The 18,292-nt window shown below is 42.4% G+C and overlaps 1 protein-coding gene across 5 annotated transcripts in view; it reads right to left on the bottom strand.

Annotated features, from left to right (window-relative positions):
- The window catches only part of SUN3 (Sad1 and UNC84 domain containing 3), a 64,083-nt gene that overhangs the window by 11,894 nt on the left and 33,897 nt on the right, over positions 1 to 18,292 (bottom strand). For 3 of the 5 annotated variants that reach the window (XM_024990785.2, XM_059885671.1, NM_001076084.2), the window contains 6 exon segments: positions 18,115 to 18,286; positions 16,768 to 16,852; positions 14,158 to 14,273; positions 12,652 to 12,819; positions 6,815 to 6,907; positions 5,510 to 5,820 (listed from right to left, as the gene is read on the bottom strand). In XM_024990785.2, coding sequence (XP_024846553.1) covers positions 5,701 to 5,820; positions 6,815 to 6,907; positions 12,652 to 12,819; positions 14,158 to 14,273; positions 16,768 to 16,852; positions 18,115 to 18,286 — 754 coding nt within the window. In that variant the 3' untranslated portion in view covers positions 5,510 to 5,700. 5 annotated transcript variants of the gene reach the window in all.

Genomic DNA, 18,292 nt, shown 5'->3' with positions numbered 1-18,292 from the left:
AAGAGATAAGAAAAAGCCTTCTTCAGCGATCAATGCAAAGAAAATAGAGGAAAACAACAGAATGGGAAAGACTAGGGATCTCTTCAAAGAAAATCAGAGATACCAAAGGAACATTTCATGCAAAGATGGGCTCGATAAAGGACAGAAATGGTAGGGACCTAACAGAAGCAGAAGATATTAAGAAGAGGTGGCAAGAATACACAGAAGACCTGTACAAAAAAGTCTTCACGACCCAGAATAATTCACGATGGTGTGGATCACTGACCTAGAGCCAGACATCCTGGGAATGTGAAGTCAAGTGGGCCTTAGAAAGCATCACTATGAACAAAGCTAGTGAGGTGATGGAATTCCAGTTGAGCTATTTCCAAATCCTGAAAGATGCTGCTGTGAAAAGTGCTGTACTCAATATGCCAGCAAATTTGGAAAACTCAGCAGAGGCCACAGGACTGGAAAAGGTCAGTTTTCATTCCAATCCCAAATAAAGGCAATGCCAAAGAATGCTCAAACTACCGCACAATTGCACTCATCTCACATGCTAGTAAAGTAATGCTCAAAATTCTGCAACCCAGGCTTCAGCGATATGTGAACCGTGAACTTCCTGATGTTCAAGCTGGTTTTAGAAAAGGCCAGAGGAACCAGAGATCAAATTGCCAACATCCGTTGGATCATCGAAAAAGCAAGAGAGTTCCAGAAAAACATCTATTTCTGCTTTATTGACTATGCCAAAGCCTTTGACTGTGGATCACAATAAACTGTGGGAAATTCTGAAAGAGATGGGAATACCAGACCACCTGATCTGCCTCTTGAGAAATTTGTACACAGGTCAGGAAGCAACAGTTAGAACTGGACATGGAACAACAGACTGGTTCCAAATAGGAAAAGGAGTACATCAAGGCTGTATATTGTCACCCTGTTTATTTAACTTATATGTAGAGTACATCATGAGAAACGCTGGACTAGAAGAAACACAAGCTGGAATCAAGATTGCCGGGAGAAATATCAATAACCTCACATATGCAGATGACACCACCCTTATGGCAGAAAGTGAAGAGGAACTCAAAAGCCTCTTGATGAAAGTGAAAGTGGAGAGTGAAAAAAGTTGGCTTAAAGCTCAACATTCAGAAAATGAAGATCATGGCATCCGGGTCCCATCACTTCATGGGGAAATAGATGGGGAAACAGTGGAAACAGTGTCAGACTTTATTTTTCTGGGCTCCAAATCACTACAGATGGTGACTGCAGCCATGAAATTAAAAGACGCTTACTCCTTGGAAGGAAAGTTATGACCAACCTAGATAGCATATTCCAAAGCAGAGCCATTACTTTGCCAACAAAGGTTCATCTAGTCAAGGCTATGGTTCTTCCTGTGGTCATGTATGGATGTGAGAGTTGACTGTGAGTAAGGCAGAGAGCCGAAGAATTGAATGCTTTTGAACTGTGGTGTTGGAGAAGACTCTTGAGAGTCCCTTGGACTGCAAGGAGATCAGTCCTGGGATTTCTTTGGAAGGAATGATGCTAAAGCTGAAACTCCAGTACTTTGGCCACCTCATGTGAAGAGTTGACTCACTGGAAAGACTCTGATGCTGGGAGGGATTGGGGGCAAGAGGAGAAGGGGACGACAGAGGATGAGATGGCTGGATGGCATCACTGACTCGATGGACGTGAGTCTGAGTGAACTCCGGGAGTTGGTGATGGACAGGGAGGCCTTGCGTGCTGCAATTCATGGGCTCCCAAAGAGTCGGACACGACTGAGCGACTGATCTGATCTGAAAAGGGGATACCTGAACAAAGGAGCTTAAACAAAATCCAGAAGGTAAAACAAAAACCAAATGAAGATCCATCAGAGTTTCTGGAAAGGATTTATCAAACTTATAGGCACTACTGTGTAAATATAAGATCAGGAGAGGTAGAGAAGGAAGCAAAAACAAAAGCACAACTGATAAGCTACACGATTCTTCAAGATGAGTTTCAAGCGATGTTTTTAGTGGAAATAGGACAAAAGCAATGATCTGACCTTCTCATTGCATCATATCAAGAGGTGCATGGTGTTGGATACAGACCCTGAGGCCCCTGAGAATGTAAGGATGATAAATATGACCTTTATTGGGCAAAGTGCCTCAGACATAAGAAGAAAATTACAAAAATTAGATGATGTATTTAGAATGAGCCTTCTCAATTAGTAGATGTTGCTTTTAGAGTATTCAACCATAGGGAACAAGAGGCAGAAGCAAGAAAGATGGAAAACCAGAAGGCAGCTTTTCTGGCAGCAGTACTGGATTCCCAGAAGCCGAATAACCTAAATGAGGTAAGCCACCACCACTGGGGGAGGAAACAGTGTGCTTACTGCAAGGAGGATGGGCACTGGAAAAATGATGGCGCTAAAGTATATCAGGGGGACAGGAGCCTCTCATATGGTAGAAAGAGGGGAATATTCTGATAATGAATGAAAAGTCCCACCGGCTCCCTTAGGCTTGAGGCATCTGATTCTAATTTTGCCACAGGAGCCCCGGGTGACTCTGCCAGTGGGGAATAAATCGATGGGCTTTCTAACAGATACGGGTGCCACATATTCTGCAGTGAACACCACGGTGGCACAGAAAACATCCCAGTGTATCCCAGTCTTGGGAGTTCTGGACAAGTAGTAAACCATTCATTTTAACTACCTCTATAATGCCAACTAGGGGATCTCAGCCTGAAACACAACTTCTTATGTGTCAGAGCGCCCTAGCCCCGCCTTGGGGATGAGATCTCCTTTGTAAATTAAATGCTCAAGTAACTTTTTCCACCAAGAACAGTTTGACACTAGGGTCCCACTGGAGCATGTGCTGAGCCTACAAATGATGCTCATGAAAACCCCAGAGGAGGAGACAGAGTTCTTCCCCACCGAGGTCTGTGAAAAGTTAAGGCCAGAAGTGTGGGCTGACAGCACTGTCTGTGTGTGTGCTTGGTCTCTCAGTTGTTTCTGAGTCTTTGTGACCCTTTTAGACCCCTTTTAGGCTCCTCTCTCCATGGGATTTTCAGGCAAAAATACTGGAGTGGGTTGCCATTTTCTTCTCTAGGAGATCTTCCCAACTCATATATTGAACTTGCATTTCCTGTGTCTCCTGCATTGCACGCAGATTCTTCACCTACTGATAGCACTCTGGGGAAGGCCAAAAAAGCAAGACCAATACAAATCCCATCAAAAAGGGATTCTGGGACACCTAATCTAAAATAATATCCTCTGAGACAAGAAGCCCAAAAGGGAATACAGCCAACTCTAGAAAAGTTTTTGAAAATAGGACTGATTAAACCTTGCAGGTCTGCATATAACAAATGGCAACCCACTCCAGTGTTCTTGCCTGGAGAATCCCAGGGACGGGGGAGCCTGGTGGGCTGCCATCTATGGGGTCGCACAGAGTCGGACACGACTGAAGCGACTTAGCAGCAACAGCAATCCTCCTGGTTAAGAAGCCAGACTCGACAGAGTATCAGTCTGTCCAGGACTTGAGGGCTGTTAATGAAGTCTTATACCCTGTGGGACCTAATCCATGGTGGTCTAGTCACTAAGTCATGTCTGACTCTTGTGACCCCATGGACTGTAGCCTGCCAGGCTCCTCTGTCCATGGGATTCTCCAGGCAAGAATACGGAAGTGGGTTGCCATTTTATTCTTCAGGGGATCTTCCCGACCCAGGAATCGAACCCAGATCTCCTGCACTGCAGACAGATTCTTTACCGAATGAGCTACAAGGGAAGCCCTATGTACCCTGCTTACAACTATTCCAGGAGAATATGGCTGGTTCTCAGTCCTGTACTTAAAAGATGCTTTCTTACACATTCCAATTACAGAAAAATCACAGCCATCTATTTACTTTTGAATAGCAGGACCCAGAAACACAAGTAATCCGACAGTATTGTTGGACAGTCCTGCCTCAAGGATTTAGGAATTCCCCTACCTTGTTTGGGGAGATGCCAGCTACAGTCTTTAGAAATTTAAGATTGGATGAAGGACTCTTACTCCGATATGTGCATGACTTGCTCACAGCGAGTCCTACAGGTGACACATGTGTACAAAATACCATCAGGACTCTGAACTGTTTGGCCAATTGTGGATATAAGGCCTCCCAGAAAAAGGCCCAGATATGCAAAGAGCAAGTATCTAGGCTTTGCTCTCTCTCAAGGACAGCGGGGGTCTTTGGCCTCATAGGAAGTAAGCAATTGCAGAATTGGGAACATCTGTGGGCTCGCAGAGTCAGACTGAAGCGACTTAGCAGCAGCTGCAGCGAGACCCACAGCCAACTGAGAGGGTTTCTGGAAATGGCAGGGTTCTGTCGGATTTAGATCCTAAACTACGGGCTCACAGCGAAAACCCCTCTAGCGGGGCACTGAAGGGACGTGACCTTGAACCCCTGTTTGGGACTAAAGAGTGCCAAACCGGTCTGTGAAACAATAAAAATGTTAATAAAGTTACTCTCAACCCCAGCTTTGGCACTCCCAGACTTTAAAAAGCATTTCAAACTGTATATACATGAGAGATAGGGTATAAGCCTTGGGGCGTTAATTCAAACTCATGTCCTCCTCCAGGGGATCGTTCCAACCCAGGGATCGAACTGTGATCTCCTGCATTGCAGGCTTATTCTTCACCAGCTGAGCTACCAGGGAAGCCCCTGGGTATGCAGTGGCAATACTTAAAGGGATTATTAAAGCAAAAGCCCTGCCCCCAGGGACCTCAGCTCAGAAGGCAGAAATCAGCTCCTGGCTGATATATACTCGGGCTCCCACTATGCATCCTCCGTGGGGCAGGTTCACTGGGCAATCTGGAAAGAAAGGTGGCTTCTAACCTCAAACAATAAAGATATTAAACAGGCCTCTGAAATCTTGTCACTATTTGAGGCAGTCCACAAGCCCTCACATATGGCCAAAATATCAGAATTTTTTTTTTTCTGGGTTTTAATTTACGATTTAACTGAATTTGTAGATCAGTTTAGACAGAATCGACTTCTTGACAGCTAAGTTTTTGTATCCACAGGCAGGATAATCTTTCCATTTTTTTAGGTCTTTTCATTATCCACTGCTGTTTTATTGGGTCTTCATACAGTTTAATTCTTTCATTTGATTTTTTTAAAATTTCCATTGAGGCTTTTGTAAATTATATCCTCTTACTGGTTGTGGTTTATATTTTTTATTTTGATTTATATATGATAATTTTGTATCCATCTTTGTTTATAATGTATTTTTTCATTGATTTTATTGCTTTTGAAGGAATTCATCAAGTCATCTGCAAATGAATTATGGTTGGCCTTCTTAAATTTTACCTCTAATTTCTTTAGCTTCTCTAATTACAGAGTGTGTCCAGATCAGTGTTAAGTAATAGTGGTAACAGCAGATATCCATGCCTGGTGTGGATGAATTAATAAATGAAAGCAAATATGCTATTACGAGAAAGAGTGTTGAGAATTACCATCTTCTTCTAAATGCAAACTCATTTTTCAGTGCTTCAACAACATGATTCATCCTCAGAAGCCACACTAATGCAGAGACTGAATTTATTTTCATATTCTTAATAGTAAAATTCATTCACTTTTTACTGCAGGTAAGAACCACTTTAAGGTTTCTCTCCCACTTCTGATTTTTGATTCCTATGGATGTGATATAATCAAAGGGAATTGAAGTACCTGACTATTTTGGACTTGTGATCATGGCTGCCTGCACCAGTTCTTCTAGCTGTCATCTTTTGGGGTGCCATGAACCCTGAATCTATATAAACAAGTATAGTTTGGGTGTCCCCAATTGCTGAGAATTTTAAGTTTCACACATAACAAGAATTCAGGAACTTCATGCTGAAAAAATAGAAAAGATTAAAATTAATGTCTTATCAAATGAACTATCTCAAAGAATCTCAAGTAATGCTGATATAAATGAAAAAAATTAGAACACTTTCTTTCCTTCTTAACTCAAGTACTTTCAAGCACCAGTCTAACGGATGACATCCTGGTCTACCGTCAGGAAAGAGCTGATAAAAAGGCAGACACGGGGAAGGCAGATAGCACGGTGGTCTGCACACCGGGGCCCTCTCCGCCTTCTCCTGCCTCCACGGTGGTCCTGACTGGCTGCCCCAGGGAGGGGCAGGGAGCGACGTGGATGTACAGTTGACTGTGGAACTCGGTAAGGGCATTCATTTCTGACACATACATTGCTTTCCGCTTAGATTTTCTCGCCACTGGCCAAGAGGCGTAACACACTTGTGTTTACACAGCTTGAGGTGCCTTTTACATCTTTTCACTAGTTCCTGTGACTAATGAGAACTAGTGAATTACATTTCTTATGCCTTACTGACTTTTAGGGATTTATAAGTTACCAACTGGTATTCCTTCCCCTTTGAGTTAGGCTAAGAAGTTTTTCTTATCTGGTATGAAATATCTATTCTCTCTAAGTTCCTCTCTGCCTCCAATCATCTTCTTTTGTACCATCATCCCCACCCCCTCTATCCAAGGAAGAAGACAGTGACTGTCAGATTAAATATTATCAAGGGAATCTGACAAATAAGGACTGAGGAAGAGTATGTGTGTATGTGTGTGTGTGTGTGTATAAAAGTAATAGCAAATAATAAAAAAAATTTGTCTCGGAAACAACTTTTGTATTATATTTGCCTGTTTTTTTGCTTTAAAACTTATGAACATGATTGGAGCTAAGAACTGGAATTCAGACAAGGCTTGCTTATCTCACACTTCTGTCACAGTCATTCTCACACACCACTTTACATCAAGCAACCCCACAAATCCCTCCTGGGGATGGAGCCATGGATACCGCACCTTCTCCCAAGGCTCTCATTACCTGGAGTGCAAATGTTTGGACGGTGGTCCCTGTTTTGTTATATACAAACTGACCTAGAAAAATTTCTTCTCCTTCACATTGTTTCAAGACGCCCTATAAAGAAAGCAACAGACAGGGAGGTTGTAATGAATGTGTGTTCTGTTAAAATAAACGGAGTCAATTGTCTGTTTAAGTAACAATTCCCCAGACATCTTTGGTGTCCACCAGGGACACACTGCTGCGCTGCATGTCAGCACTGGGTATGGAAGGGGGGAGGATTGTGAGGCAAGAACCAGCCTAATCAAAGGGCTGAACAGACTAAGATGGAGAGAGACAGACAGACGGGATGAAGAGACAGATGACAGCACATGTCAGCATTGACTTTGACCTCCTAACTGTATTTACTACGCTTTGGGTAAAATAAACCAAAAAATGAGCCCCAACATCGACCCAAAACGCGTTAAACTTCACCAGTTTGCTGAACTTTGATCACACAGATAGCTCCATCCAAAAAGTAAGCTTTTGTTGATATGTGTGTGCAATTTCCCTTGTGCTTTTGACCTTTCTTCTCTACCCTTTAAAGCTGAAGATTTATGAGGAGAGAGAGAGCACACTGGTGGACATTATCTTGCAAATCTAAAGTTTATGGTTAGAGTCTTTGAATTGCAGCACCTCAACAAAAAATAAAGTTTCATGAGTTCAATCATTTTGTAATGAAAATCATAATATTTAAAATATGAGTCAATTTTGTAAAAGAATTGGGACTTCCCTGGTTATCCAGTGGTTAAGAATCTCTGCCTGCCAATGCAGGGGATGCAGGTTGGACTCCTGATCCGAGAAGACCCCACACACCACAGGGCAACGAAGCCTGTGGGCCACAAGTACTGGGCCCTCGCTCCGGAGCTCACGAGCTGCAGCTACTAAGCCTGTGCGCACAGCTACTGAAGCCCAGAGCCCAGACCCCACTGTCCGCAACAGAGTAGCTCCTGCTTATTGCAACTACAGAAAGCCCACACGCAGCAGGGAAGACCCAGCGCAGCCAGAAATAAATGGATAACTAAAAGAACTGGATACATCATGATTAAATAATGCCCCACAATTATATATACTTTTCATCTATACAATGACATATATAAACATACATATTTCATATTTGACATATATATAATCATCTCATATAGTTCCTTTAGCCTGTTCAGAGAGATATGCTAGTTTTATTTCAAACCTTCTTTATGATCCTGTTTTAATTTCACTTGGTTCATAAATGTGCTAATATTGAGAAAAACAGTGAGAAGTATTTTGTCTTACTAAAAGGATTTTTTTTTCACTCTTTAAATATGGTCAATTCCTTAAAGGATTCTTGCCTGAAGGATTCACTCATAATTCCTCTCTAATGAGCAACTGTGTGCACTTTTCTGAGACAGGTTTGACCTGCTCCAATCCAGTATAACTCAACTACAAGTGTCTGTAGACACCGACTGTGAGTGCCAGCAGGCTCGCATCAAAGGATGGCAATCTGTTTTACAACTCGAGAGCCACAGCATCTAAAGGTGTTCCAACGACACACAAGGCAGGTAAGCGCCGTGTTTAACGCTGAGCCCCCTTCAGAGAGGGACCCTGAGGGGACGGAGTAAGGCATAAACCTCTGAGGGAAACACGGGCGCAGACCCGAAGAGAAAAGCGTCTGGAGACGGCCAAATGGCGCACTGGCCTAGAGGAAACTCAAGTCGTGCTGGCTGCAGGGGGCAACCAGCAGCACGCTGGAGCTGGTGCTGACTCCGAGTTTAGGGCCAGAGGTGGGGCCACGGTGTGAAGGCCAAGCATGAAGCTGGGAGTCCCCTCATTTGAGGGTGGGCTGATGATCTTCTTAAAAAGCGATTAAGTTTTCATCGCACCGGGTCTTCGCTGTGTGCGAGCTTTCTCTAGTTGCGGTGAGCGGGACCCACTCTTTAGTTTCTGCGCATGGGCTTCTCACAGCGGTGGCGCCTCTTGTTGCAGGGCACAGGCTCCAGGCACACAGGCTTCAGTAGTTGCAGTGCGCAGGCTCAGTACCTGTGGTGTGTGGGCTTTAGTTGCCCTTGGCAAGTGGAATCTTCCCAGACCAGGGATTGAACCCGTGTCCCCTGCATTGGCAGGCAGACTCCCATCTGCTATACTACCAGGGAAGTTCCTCTGATGGACTTTTTAAGGAGCATTTAGAGCCTAGCCATCACTCCTGTCCTGGTGCAGAAAAGAACTGTCGTTTTCTTCCCACCTCCAGGACAACTGACCTCAAGGGCATCCTGCAGAAATAACAGGGGAAGGTAGATCCTATCATGAATGATGGGCTGTGCACTGCCACACCCAGGGTGTGGGCGGAGCTGAAAACCCCTGGGCACAAGGTTGTAGGATTCCTGGGGTCAACCTTCTAGAAACCACACTCTGGGGTCTCCAACCAGACCATCGAGCTGTGAAGCTTGCTGTCAGCTTGCCCATAATGTGTGCAGAAAAAGCCAGCTTTTGACTGTTCAGCTCTTAAATGAGACAGACAAGCATCACCAAACACACGAGGAAAGCACTTAGCAAGGAAGATGGAGCCCATATTATAAATAGCAAGGGAGGTACTTGGGAGTATGTGAAGGAGCTGAAAACATGGAACAAATCTACATCTGCTCATATCTTCAGACGTTGGAGGGAAGTATTGCAACCATGAAGGAAGATATTTAGATTCTAGAAAAGGGAGCATTTGCAAAAAAAAAAAAAAATCAGAATAATCATAACAGCAGAATTTAAATATTCAAAATTAGGTTTAAAATATAAATAGATTAGATATTCCAAACAGTAAAACAGAAAACCAAAGAAGAAACATTAAAAACATTTTTAAAACAACAGATTTAAAACAAGTCAAATCCTCAGAGAGTGGAGCTGAAATCCCCTGATAACAGCTGTGCAGCAGGCCTGACCAGGCACCAGGTGGGAAGAGATGTGAGCAGACTGCTCCCGAGGGATATCTTTAAAAAATAAAGGAACTTCCCTGGTGGTCTAGTGGTGAAGAGTCTGCGTTGCAATGCAGGGGACATGGGTGCGATCCCTGGGAAGGATGCAGGGAAGGGATAGTTATGGAGTTTGGGATGGCTACGTACACACTGATACATTTAAAGTGGATAACCAACAAGGATCTGCTGTAGAGCACAGAGAAAGAACTCTGCTCAGTGATGTGGCAGCCTGGTTGGGAGGGGAGTTTCGGGAGAATGGATATGTGTATATGTACAGCTGAGTCCCTTTGCTGGTCACTTGAAACTATCACATTATTAATAGGCTATACCCCAATACAAAATTAAAAGGTTTTAAAAAAAGAAAATGTATTCAAGGGCATTGTATGACTCAGCTAAGAACAATACTGTTCACAGACTCACAATGAACACATTGGATGTGTACTGAAGCTGAGATATACCATCTGCCAGTGTCTCACACATGAAACACAGATTTATCATGTGATCTAGAAACTCTGCTCCGAGGCACAAACCCAAGAGAAATGAAAACTCAGGTCCACAGAAAGCTTTGTACCCAGCGCCTCACAGCAGCATTGTTCATTGTTCATAACAGTTAAAAGAGTGGGATCCACTAAGATGTCCAGCAACTGCTGAATGGATAAATAAAAATGGATATTTTACTATCCATATAGTAAAATATCATTCAGCAATTAAAAATGAAATATTGACACATTTTAGCCTACATAGACCTTGAAAACATTATGCTGAGTGAAACAAGCCATTCACAAAAACCATTCACATACAATATGATTCCATTTTATAGGAACTATCCAAAATAGGGCTTCCCAAGTGGCTCAGTGGTAAAGAATCCGCCTGCTAAGCAGACGACATGGGATCTATCCCTGGATTGGGAAGATCCTCTGGAGAAGGAAATGGCAACCCGTACTTGAGCAGTATTCTTGCCAGGAAAATCCCATGGATAGAGAAGCCTGGCAGGCTGTAGTCCAAAGGGCTGCAAATGGTCAGACATGACTTCGTGACTAAACAACAATGACAACATTTGAAAGAGTCAAATCTATAGATACAAGAGAGACTAGTGGTTGTCAGTGGCTGGGGCAGTGAGGTGGGGGATGAGAAGTGACAGCTAAGGGGTGCAGGGTTTCTCTGGAGAATAGTAAAAACACTCTAAAATTGATCATGATCATGGTTATGCAACTCTGTGAATATACCAAAAGTTACCAAGTGTACACTTTACCTGACTGAATTGCTGATGTCTGAATTATATCTCAATAAACTTGTTTTTTTTTTTTTCTTTTAAGTTAAGACATAAACATTTTGGGAGAATTGGGAGAGGCATGGAAGAGAACTAATCTCCATTTTCCATTCAAGGAAGTCAATTGTAACAATCAAAACTGAAAAATCAAGGAATAACAGTAATAGCAAATATGAAGGGAGTAACCACACAAGCAGCCCAAACTCTGGCAAGTGAAAGCTTCCAGGGAGTAAAAATTGGTGGGAGAAGTGAGACAAGGGAAAATCTTGTTTCATTTTCATCTATGGGAATTGTACACATATAACTTGGATCTATTTCTGCTTTATTGACTATGTCAAAGCCTTTGACTGTGTGGATCACAATAAACTGTATAAATTCTGAAAGAGATGGGAATACCAGACCACCTGATCTGCCTCTTGAGAAATCTGTATGCAGGTCAGGAAGCAACAGTTAGAACTGGACATGGAACAACAGACTGGTTCCAAATAGGAAAAGGAGTTCATCAAGGCTGTATATTATCACCCTGATTATTTAACTTCTATGCAGAGTACATCATGAGAAACGCTGGACTAGAAGAAACACAAGCTGGAATCAAGATTGCCGGGAGAAATATCAATAACCTCAGATATGCAGATGACACCACCCTTATGGCAGAAAGTGAAGAGGAACTCAAAAGCCTCTTGATGAAAGTGAAAGAGGAGAGTGAAAAAGTTGGCTTAAAGCTCAACATTCGGAAAATGAAGATCATGGCATCCAGTCCCATCACTTCATGGGAAATAGATGGCGAAACAGTGGAAACAGTGTCAGACTTTATTTTTCTGGGCTCCAAAATCACTGCAGATGGTGACTGCAGCCATGTAATTAAAAGACGCTTACTCCTTGGAAGGAAAGTTATGACCAACTTAGATAGCATATTCAAAAGCAGAGACATTACTTTGCCAACAAAGGTCCGTCTAGTCAAGGCTATGATTTTTCCTGTGGTCATGTATGGATGTGAGAGTTGGACTGTGAAGCGGGCTGAGTGCCAAAGAATTGATGCTTTTGAACTGTGGTGTTGGAGAAGACTCTTGAGAGTCCTTGGACTGCAAGGACATCCAACCAGTCCATTCTGAAAGAGATCAGCCCTGGGATTTCTTTGGAAGGAATGATGCTAAAGCTGAAACTCCAGTACTTTGGCCACCTCATGCGAAGAGTTGACTCATTGGAAAAGACTCTGATGCTGGGAGGGATTGGGGGCAAGAGGAGAAGGGGATGACAGAGGATGAGATGGCTGGATGGCATCACTAACTCAATGGATGTGAGTCTGAGTGAACTCCGGGAGTTGGTGATGGACAGGGAGGCCTGGCATGCTGCGATTCATGGGGTCGCAAAGAGTCGGACATGACTGAGCAACTGAACTGACTGACTGAACTTGGATAAAATTTTTTAAAATAGCATTAAGTAGTAGTAATCATCTGGTCCAACCCTCTCACTTTGCAGATGACAAAGCTGAGATACTGGAAGTAATACACAGAAATGTTTAGCTGCACAGCTCAGATGAGACCCCAGCTCCCAGTTCCTAGCTGATCACCTCCTATAACCCCTTCTGAAGGAAGATTTAGACAGCTTCTCACATAGACAGAAAATTCCTTGGGTGCGCTGGAGATGTTTCCTGAGGGGGACACCTTCTCTGAGATGTGCTCCATGGTAACAGCAGTTGGTATGATCTTCCTGGCAAGCTTGATTAGGGCATGACCCTGGGAGCCTGGAAAGGCCCAGCACTTCCCAGGGTGGACGTCCGGCTGGAAAGAAAGCACTGCATCAATCCCTGACTTGCTTATATATTTCCACTCCTACAAGGTTGGCCAGCTAATCACTACTGACTATAGATCTTGCTTATGCCTATAATATGAAGGCACTGTGTGAGACATATCAAACAGCAAAGCTGCCAGAGTCCCACAGGTGTGCTGATGTCAATCAGAACCTTTATTTCATGTGTGTCTTCTTTTGTTGCTCTAATTAAGACTGTAAGCTGCTAGATGCAGCCGGTTGGTATGAGTGGTGATAGCACTGGAGAAGATAGTGCTGGTTGTGGTAACGAAGAGAGAGGTGACAGTGACGGCAGGTGACGGTGATGATGGTTAATGTGATGGTGGTGGTGGTGGTGCTGGTGATGGTGGTGATGGTAGGTGATAGTGGTGATAATAGTGGTGATGGTGGTGGTGATGGGTGAGGATGATGATGGGGTTGTGATGATGGTGGTGGTGATGGTGGTGGTGGTTGGTGATGATGGTGGTGATGGTGATGATGGTGGTTGTGATGGTGGTGCTGGTGGTGCTGGTGCTGGTGGTGATGGTAGGTGATGGGTGATGATGATGATGGTGGTGGTTGGTGATGATGGTGGCGATGGTGGTTGTGATGGTGGTGATGATGATAATAGAGATAATAGAGATGATAATGGTGGTGACAGTGATCCTGGCACTGGTACTAAGGAAGAAAAATGATGTCCACCATTTTCTAGATCTAGACTGTACTCTGGACTGAGATTTATAGGTTTGCTCCTGAAGGTATTTCTAAATTAGAAATAAATTCAGGTGTGTAATTATGGTTAAACACTCTCCTGTCAGTTGGTATCAAGGGCCTTTTGAATTGAACTGAAATGTTAATGAAAATATTACTTGGAAATTTCTGCTGTTAAAATTGGGCTTTATAAAAATGTGGTGACCTGAACAGCACAAAGCACAGTACTTGCACTCAGGGGTCACTCACCTTCAACAAATATTTGTCAAGTGACTGAAGTTTTTGGTGCAAAAGGAAGACTACAGAATCAGCTTTAAGAGAAGATATGGAATGTATATGTCCTATTTGAGAAGTACATAGTCTAGTTCACTGATCTTAAAATAGTAATCAAGTAGCTAATCATAGTTTTCTGCCCATAAAATAAGAAATAATGTATTTTGATGAGTATAAAAATGCATTTTCTGCCCATGTATTTTGATAACTATAAAAATACAAGGAGATGGTTTCAGGTTCTCTGACAAGTTCAGAGCTGCATCTCTTTCAGACATTAATATTTTCATGATAAATAATAGGAACAAGATCCTAAAATATAAACAGGTTATTTTTAATTTAACTCTTACCTGGAGAATGATGTCTGGAGGCATTTCATAATTTAAGAAGCCGATCCCATGCCAGTACAGTTTTGCTTTATTATTTTTGTAACTTTCTGAGGTCCCAGCTTCAACAACAGAGGCTCCTGATAAGATAAAATAATTTTTTAAATTAAAAAAAATCACACAATTCAAAACACCATTTAGATTTTAATGTTGCTGGAAAACTATTACTGGGCAACTCACAAATGAGGTAAAACTCATACCAGGAAATTGGTGGTAGAAGTATGATTTTCAGCTTTAATTACCACTGAAATCTTGTCACTTTGAGAAAATCATGTTTGTTCTGTGGTTTCACAAAATTTCTGGAACTGACATTATGATAAAAAAATGAAATCTGGAGCCACTGATTTAGACATGGAACTATTAGGTGGATTGTGTTTATTACCAAAAGAAACATGGATCCCCACATTTTAACAGCTTTTGTGATAAATAAACCTGATTCACTCAAAAACAAAAGCAGAAAAACCAACTGTGTCATAAATATACTAACAAGTTGTATTTATAATGGCCTTTCTTCAGATTCATTGAGCTTTAATTTTAATCAAAGAAATAAAAAATATACTCATCAAATATTATCCCTTCAAATTACTTCACTTTAGAAATAAAAGGTGTTTTAAGAAATAAAATGCAAATCACTTCCTTAAATTCCATCTGGGTATCAAAACACAGCATTAAAAAAACACAAGTATGAATGACTGTCAAATCACCAGTGCTTTTTCTGAGAAGGCAGGCTTTGCAATAGTGAAGTTTGAGAGTGTTTACAAATTCTGGATGAAAGGCCTTTGTCAACAATTTGGTTTGTAATACTGCCTCCCAGCCCATGACTTGTCTTTTCATTCTTTTCAATATCTTCTCGCCAAGCAGAAGTTTTAAATTTGGATGAAGCCCAAATTACCCATTCTTTTCCTTTTGGAACTATATGTCCAACTCTTTGAGCACCATCAACTTGCTTTTTCCCTACTGTCAAAAGTTAATTAGTGTGGGATTATTTCTGGACTTCCTATTATGTTCCATTGATTTCAAACTCTCATTACCGCAGCTTTATAATATTGTAGCTTAACATCAGGGAGTCCTCCAAATTTGTTCTTCTTTCAAAACTGCTTCAGCTATTTTAGAGACAGTTCGTAGACGTCTACAAACAGTCATGCTGGGATTTTGATCAGGATTGTATTGAATCACCAAACTAGTCAGAGAATTGCCATCTTAAAAATATTGAAACTTTTAATCGACAAACATGGAAGATCTGTCCAGCATTTAGGTCTTCTGTTATTTCTTCTATTTGTGGGTTTTGTTTGTTCGTCTGTCCAGTTTTTAGCACACAGATCCTATGAAAATTTTATTAAATTTACACCCAAGAATTACGTGTCTTGCACTGTCATTGTGAATAGGACTGTTTTTAAATTTTCTTTTCCCAATTTCTGATCATGAGCATTTAAAAATGAAATATACACAGTTGAACTTACTAATGTCACTTATTCTAATAGAGTTTTGATGATTCTCTATGTAAATCTCTATGTAAGTAATAATTATTTGGCAGAGTCTTGATGGCTATACATGGTATCGTGTCATCTGCAAATTGACACGATAGTTTTACTATCATGATAGTTTTACTATCATGATAGTTTTACTTCTTTTTCTCCCATTTGGATGCCTTTTACTTCTTTTCCTCTCTGATTGCTATGTCCTGGATTTCCAATACGATGCTGAACAAAAGTACAAAAGTGGTGAGAGCAGGCATCGTGTCCAGATTCCGATCTTAGAGGAAAAGCGTTCAGCTTTTCACACTGAGGACGCTGTTAGCTGTGGACTTGTCATAGACGCCTTTACTACGTTGAGGTAGGTTCCCTCTACATACTTTGTGTTCTTTTTAGTGATTGCTCTGGCAATATTAATACACATAACTAACTTTTCAAAGTCAGTTTACAGTTAATATCTTACCAATATGTGTAAAATTCAAAATTTTATAACCATAGAGTTTAACCTCACCCATTGACCTTCCCTCAAGACTTGTCACATCTACATGTATTAAAACCCCATCAGGGACTTCCCTGACAGTCCAGCGGCTAAGACTCTGCACTTCAAAGGCAGGGGGTCCAGGTTCGCAAGTCACGGAGCAGCTAAGCCTGTGCACCGCAACTACGAGCCCACGTGCTGCAATTCCGAAGCGCACGTGCTCCTACTACGGAAGCCCGCAGGCCTGTGCTCAACAAGATAAGCCAACGGAATGAGAAGCCCGTGCACCACAACAGAGAGTAGTCCCCACCCACTGCAACTGGAGAAAACTTGGCACAGCAGCAAAGACCCAGGGCAGACCAGTATTTAAAAAAAAATTTTTTTTTTAAAAAGGACATTACATAGAGTTGAGACACTATCACTTAATCACTAATGGTGCATTGAGACCAGTCATTAGCAGTCATTTTTGTATGTAGAAGACAAAATGCAATGAAGTTTGTGATGCTTACGCAAACTTGCTGTGGCAGGCAGGCTTTCTCTGTGGTCCTCTTCACAGACGCTAGTGAACGGAGATCGTTCTGAAGTCCTGACTTTTTACACCGAGCTTAACGTTTCTTTACTCACCTGCTGACTTAAGGGCATAATCAGCCATCTGGACTTGATCTTCTCTCAGCTTTTTCAGTATGTAATTCACCAAGTTGGACATTTCCTATACAAATTGTAAAAAGAGTTTCCTGTTAAGAATCTCCATCACCTTCTTGAGTCTTGACAATTTACTCTATTGATTCGGACCTACGTTTGCTAATCGGCCAAACACACACAGGTTCTTCCTCTCCCCTCTGCAGATCAGTGGGATCCGTGTTTCACAGGCAGCTGAGGTATCGGGGAGCTGAGAGTTGCTGGGCCACTCCCCAAGGTCATGGAAGAAGGCTGGATGTCAGTCCCCTGAGGAGCACCCCAAAATGCTCGCACAGTGGAACAGCCCAGTGAGGTTGTGTGTACGACCTGCTGGGCCCCCCTGCTTAGCAATGAAGACTGGAGTGTTCTGTAGCTGTTTGGGAATCGAAGGCAGTTTACACAGAGCACATGATTGCTTGTGTTAGAAATTATTCCTCTTTTAAATCAATATTGGGTTATAAGGATGTTCTCAGTCTTAAGAAACCAAGCATCCTGAGAGAAAGTAACGGTCTGAGTTCTAAATGACAAAGCACTTTGTCCCAGGGCCGTGAGGATGGGGGCTTGGAGGCAGTGGTGGTCAGCGTCAGCAGAATGTGTACTTCAAAAAACAGAATCTCAGGAAAAAGAAACGAAGCCAGTGCTAACAGAAGGAGAAGAAGTAAAACCAAGCTCTTGGTCTTCATCATCATGTTGCCTGATCTGGTGCTCATCCGGTCAGATACACTAGCGTTAGGTCCCTGAATAAAAATATTTTACTATTTAAGTATTTGTGTATAAACGTTCAGAGACTGCCATTTGTGAATAAGCAGTCTTTTTTTTTTTTTAACTGCAAAATAAAACAGTCAGTTACTTATTTGGGTGGAAAGTCAGTCTTACTGCAATACAAAATCTTCCCTGTGACACAGCCATTATGAAAAAGTGTGCTTCTAGGGGTGAGCCTTAGTAAAAGTAAAGTAGGGGCTTCCCTGGTGGCTCAGATGGTAAAGAGTTTGCCTGCAATGTAGGAGACCCAGGTTTGATCCCTGGGGTGGGAAGATCCTGTGGCGAAGGGAATGGCTAGCCACTCCAGTATTCTTGCCTGGAGAATTCCAAGGACAGAGGAGTCTGGCGGGTTGCAGTCCAAGGGGTTGCAAGAGTCGGACATGACTGAACAACTAACACTTCACTTTACAAGCTAATGTAGAAAAGGAATTTTCAAGAAGAAAGAAGACAGACCACACATCCCAGCCATCACATAAGTTGTCCACTTTCTGAAAGCGGACACGTCCCTGCCTCCCTCCCACGCTCACTTACCTCGTCGATGACCTCGGTGTGGTTCCAGCCTTCAGCGGGGTCTATGTCGGCATTCCAGCTGTAATTGTGCAGACCATCCTGCATGTCTCTAAGCAATGCCTTCAGAACATCTATTTGTTCAATTAAAAAGAGAATTTCCCGGAAGTTGTTTTCCAAAGTCTGGCTCTCCTTCCTGTGA

The sequence above is a fragment of the Bos taurus genome, chromosome 4 (assembly GCF_002263795.3).
Source record: "Bos taurus isolate L1 Dominette 01449 registration number 42190680 breed Hereford chromosome 4, ARS-UCD2.0, whole genome shotgun sequence".
Lineage (NCBI taxonomy): Eukaryota > Metazoa > Chordata > Mammalia > Artiodactyla > Bovidae > Bos > Bos taurus.
The sequence above is the reverse complement of the archived record's forward strand: the minus strand, read 5'-3'. Positions and strand labels throughout refer to the sequence as shown.